We start from the raw sequence: 4,901 nt of genomic DNA, 5'->3' as shown, positions 1-4,901 counted from the left end.
TTTGATATTTATTGAATTTAATTTGCAGTATGTAAATATTCAGAAATAAATCGTAATTTTGAAAATGGCTGGTTCGTAGATAAAATATGTTGGTCAGCTGTATCGTTCAAGTCTATCCAAACAAACATCTGGCCGTTTGAACTGTTTGTCGAGTGATTCTAGCGAAGTTGTCGAACATACTTCGTAACATGTCCGTTTTCCTGTTTGTTTCAGAAGCCAAACTCTGAATGGAATCAGTTTGCGTTTTAATTTCGTTTGTGGTATGGCTGGTAGAAGCGATTCTTTCTGTAATATGTTCAAAGGAAGAGCCGATTGATTCCATGTTCTGTTCAATTTGGTTCGTCGTTCCCTTTACAGTATCGGTTTTATCATTGACTGTCTGTGCAACTTGCAGGATAGAATCAACGTTTCCATTCATGTGATTTACACTACTTTGTATTAAGCTGGATTTAGTGTTTGTATCTGTGAACGTTCTGTCTATATTATTTACTTTCTCTAAAGTAGCCCGTTTGTTGATGCCTGACGCATCACCTTCAATTGTATTTGCTAAGTCTGAAATGGCGGCAACTTGCTGTGCAATCGTCTGAAAAGTTAAGAAACATCAAGAAACAATGAGTTTTAACGTAAATATCGATTGTTCCACTTTTAAAAGTTATATTTCTCTGAATATCTTCAAATCAGGGAACAAATTTAAAAAGATCAGTTTTGACTATTTATCAAAATATTTTCTTTTTTTAATTTAAGCGATATGAGTGTTCTAATCGTTTAATGCATAGTGCAGTTCATCCTAGACGTGAATAGACTTCCAACTTGATTTCAAATGCAACACATACATTTACACGAAATCTTCGGGATCATTGATGCCAACACTATTAAGTGTTGCTATTGAGTACCGCTCAAGCCTAAGCTAGGGGGGCGTGAGGGATGTTGCACGTATTCATTATCCTTCATGTGCAGACTCAATCAAACCGAGTCTGCAATTCTCTTGTAGTTTTGTTGTGATAAATGCTTCGGAGGGATCACTTTGTTTCCAGATTTTTATATTCTGAACATTTTAAACTTTCTCTCCTTACCATTAATTCCGTTTTAATTATTGTTTCACGTGTTTACATTCAAAAAATAAAATAATAGTGAACAATCATTTCCTATATGTTCTGTTTCTGTCAGTTATGCAGATAGCATTATACCTTTTTTAAAATCATCTACATAAAATAATGATAAATGAAATTTAAGAATACATTTTGTACAAAACTTTTTCAAAAGTTCAAATCATAAATAATGCAAGTTTCGCAATTTAAATATGATACTTTGAATGTGACGGAATTCACGAGTTTCATCACCGAGATTTTAACTTTTTATTATCGTAACATTTTTGTATATTTTGTTGAGTTTTACAGATAAACTAAAAGAATAGTATGAGCCACGATAACATTTTTACATATGAAAACAATTCTAAATTTTCATTAAAATTCAAATACATCTTAAGGTGTACTATTTCAATGTTAAATTGGTATACTGACTTGCTGAATCCCGTTAATGATGTTTGTCAGATGATCCTGGTTATGCCGGGCAGCAGCTAGTAACTGCAAGAGTTCAAAACAAATCAATTACAAAATAACAATGGTACTGTAAACATAAAAAGGAACATTTAACCCTACCGAACGAACGCATATTAGATCTTTATTGTAAAAACCTGCCTGATTGAATCATTCTAACACGCTTCGCACTTTTCAAATATCAAACAGATAGGACCATCAAGTGCATTTTACACGGTATATGCACAATATAATAACGAACGTTTACCCGTCATATGACGTCATTTATGATGTCAGTAAACCAAATGACGTCAGGAAAATTACTTCTTCGCTCAATGTAATTCAACATATTTCTTATCAGTTCTCCTTTTCATAAGATTGAATAGCAATATATTTTAATTTTACTTGTATTGTAAAACTACCTGTACAATGGGTCTACAGTACTCAAGATAGATATCTATTTCCTAAACAATCGGAAAATAATGTTAAAAGAGACAGAATGTTCTTATTTCTAAAATGGTGACTGGAAACATATATAAAAGTTTATATAGAAAGTATTAAAAGATCTAAAAGTATTTTCAGCTTAGTCATTTACAAATTTTAAAGCATTTATCATTGATCTATTTATGTAGCATATTACACTTTCATGTCTGCATGTTTTTGCGCATGTCTAGTATTTATAATGTTCGATGTAAAAGAAAAAAGAATAGCAAATAATTGTTGCTTTCAAAAAGTGATACACTTACCATTGAAAAATCCAACACAGGCGGCGGTGGTGGAGCAGTACTTCCGTAAACATTCTTAAAAAGGAAAAGAAGCAAGCAAATTTGTCCGATTTTCATGGCTATTTCTGCTCAAAATACCAATATATAACAAATTCAACCTATAAGATTTCAGTAAGCAATACTGACTCTTATTATTGTTGAATTGTAGTTTAACCTTTTTAAGATGAATATACCGTAAGGTCTGAATATCTATTATGCCTGTTAGTAATTTGCAAACAAAGGAGACGAAAGTGTATAAAAAAAAGTCTAGATTTTTATCGCGCTTACGTTTCACAACTGATTACATTATATATATATAAATTGAAATATATTTGTAGTTTCCACTTACAAAAGCTACATTACATTATGTATGATCGTTTACAATTATCATATATTATAATATATATGCTTCACCGACATACACATATATCAGAACAAAAGATTAGGAAAAACATACTAGATATTTGTATTAAATACTTGTTGTTTTTTGGGGGTTTTTTGTTGTTGTTTTTTTTTTGCCTTTATTTATTGAAAAGTAATATGGAGACAAAATGCAAATCAAAGCGAACCATATAGCTAGCAACACATTAGGTAACGACTTGCCAAGCCTATAAAATTTTAAAACTTGCGAATGGCTGAACTAATTACCGCTTCAAGAAGTTTATCTATACAAAATATATATCTATACAAAATATAAATAACAATTTGCTAGGGAAATAATTTCAGGTTTTTTTTAATTTATTTACAATAACACTCAATTTGTATATTTTACAAAAACATGAGCAAATCAAATATGTAAACATATAAAAGAAATAGGTCACTGTGATGCTTTCACAAAACAAAAATATATATATATACAAACAACATAGAGGACAACAATATAGATTTATGTATGTAAGCTGATATATCATATATTACAAACTAGTATTTGGTGTTTGTTCTAAATCATTTTTTAAAAAAAAAATAAAATATTTAGTACCGTTTGATGTCTGCACTCAATAGCTTTTCAAAAGGGCATGCCTATCCTAGAATAGATCAGGAATTTCTTTTCAGTTCTCTATCTGATTGGTTTATTTTTATCACCGCCCCAAATTCCAATTGATTAATTCAGATGTGAATCACCTAGGATTTATGAGAAGTTAAATTACGTGATAATTTAACAATTTAACAGATGCTGCTTAAAATGACAAATTGGGCAAACAGTGGAGAATCAGACTTGTTAGGAAGAGAAATATTATTAGTAATTTAACTGATCTTCAGTAGAGGATCGATGCAATTTACACAGGAATTTTAGTCACTCGCTTAGAAAACTGCTAAGGAAATACGATTTATTTTTCTGTTTCTACCTTTTCTTTCTTTCTATCCTTTTTTTGAGTTGTGTATTTTTGAGTAAATACATGTTAATAAATTGCTGGAAAATGATCTCGCATTTTGTCAGATTCATTTATAGTTCAAGACAATTTATGATTTGATATTTATCAATAAATTGAAAATAATGCTCTGCAATCGCGTTAAATATGAAACGTCTTTTTATAAAACAACAATGATCAAGAAAGAAACGTTCAATGCTGATAGAATTTCAGAAAATGAATGAAGATACATTGAATGGCAATGTTGAATAAAAACCCAATATACCAGATACTATCAGGGGGTGATTTCTCATATATCTTTTTGTTTCTAATCTTTCAAAAACAAAAAATATATTTTGTCCAACTTTGTGTCATCTATCAAAACGTTTGCTACAATTTTTTTTCTATATAAAAGCGTATTTGAAGTTTTTAGTTAATCTTTTGATTATATCATAATCTATTCTTAGACAATAAAGACGTGTGGCTCTCCCAGACATTATCAATCAATGTTTTGTGTTTGTATTAACTCTACTAATTATGACACAATAAACAAGGAGGAACATGTACCTTGGTAATAGTAAACATAAATATATTTTTGTGTTATTCACTTTTTGAGAAAACACAAGGTTGATGTAATCGATAATTTGCCAGTATAAAGTATAATAAATTCATGTAAAAAATGACAAATTAGATATCAATCATTCCCTGTAGAACTAGATGAATGCTGTGTATCCATGCGCATAACCTATACATTTGTCCTTAAGGATAACATAATGCATTGTCAAGATTAAATTAGCGTAAATTTTGATAAAGTCAAAACTTAGAATGTACTTACTAGGTAAAACGTTTTGTACTCTAATTTAATTATCGATAGGTTATATCTTTTTGAATAAAATCTTAGCTCTCTGTTTCATTAATATGATATTATATGATATTATACGTACACAAAAGAATGTGCACTCTTTTAAATGATATTTAGCTTATTTGAACAAGCAAAAAACCCAAACAAACGGCATTATGTATTTAAAGCCAAACGATACTTTAATCTTAATTGAATGTTTGTTTAAATTAGAACATTGTTGAACCTGTGAAATGTGCAAGAAACAGTTACAAAACATTAATTAAAAAATTCTCTTATTGTTCAGCTACTAGATTTGTTATACACATTACACAGTTTACAGATAAGTAATATATTTGAATTAAGAGTAAGACAAAACCACTGCCATGCACTCTTGCACAATTTAATACCAATT

General features: G+C 29.7%; 1 protein-coding gene across 1 annotated transcript; it reads right to left on the bottom strand.

Annotated features, from left to right (window-relative positions):
* LOC132749197 (uncharacterized) lies at positions 1-2,569 on the bottom strand. The gene is made up of 3 exons (XM_060738915.1): positions 2,282-2,569; positions 1,521-1,583; positions 1-583 (listed from the first exon to the last, which is right to left on the bottom strand). Exons 1-3 carry the CDS (start codon positions 2,375-2,377, stop codon positions 113-115), a joined length of 630 nt encoding a protein of 209 aa, XP_060594898.1. The 5' UTR covers positions 2,378-2,569; the 3' UTR covers positions 1-112.
* Between the last annotated feature and the right edge of the window lie 2,332 nt (positions 2,570-4,901).

Source organism: Ruditapes philippinarum, unplaced genomic scaffold (assembly GCF_026571515.1).
Source record: "Ruditapes philippinarum isolate M1 unplaced genomic scaffold, ASM2657151v2 ctg14132_1_1_1_1, whole genome shotgun sequence".
NCBI classification, from domain to species: domain Eukaryota; kingdom Metazoa; phylum Mollusca; class Bivalvia; order Venerida; family Veneridae; genus Ruditapes; species Ruditapes philippinarum.
Note: the sequence above shows the minus strand (reverse complement) of the source record. Positions and strands in the feature narration are given on the sequence as shown.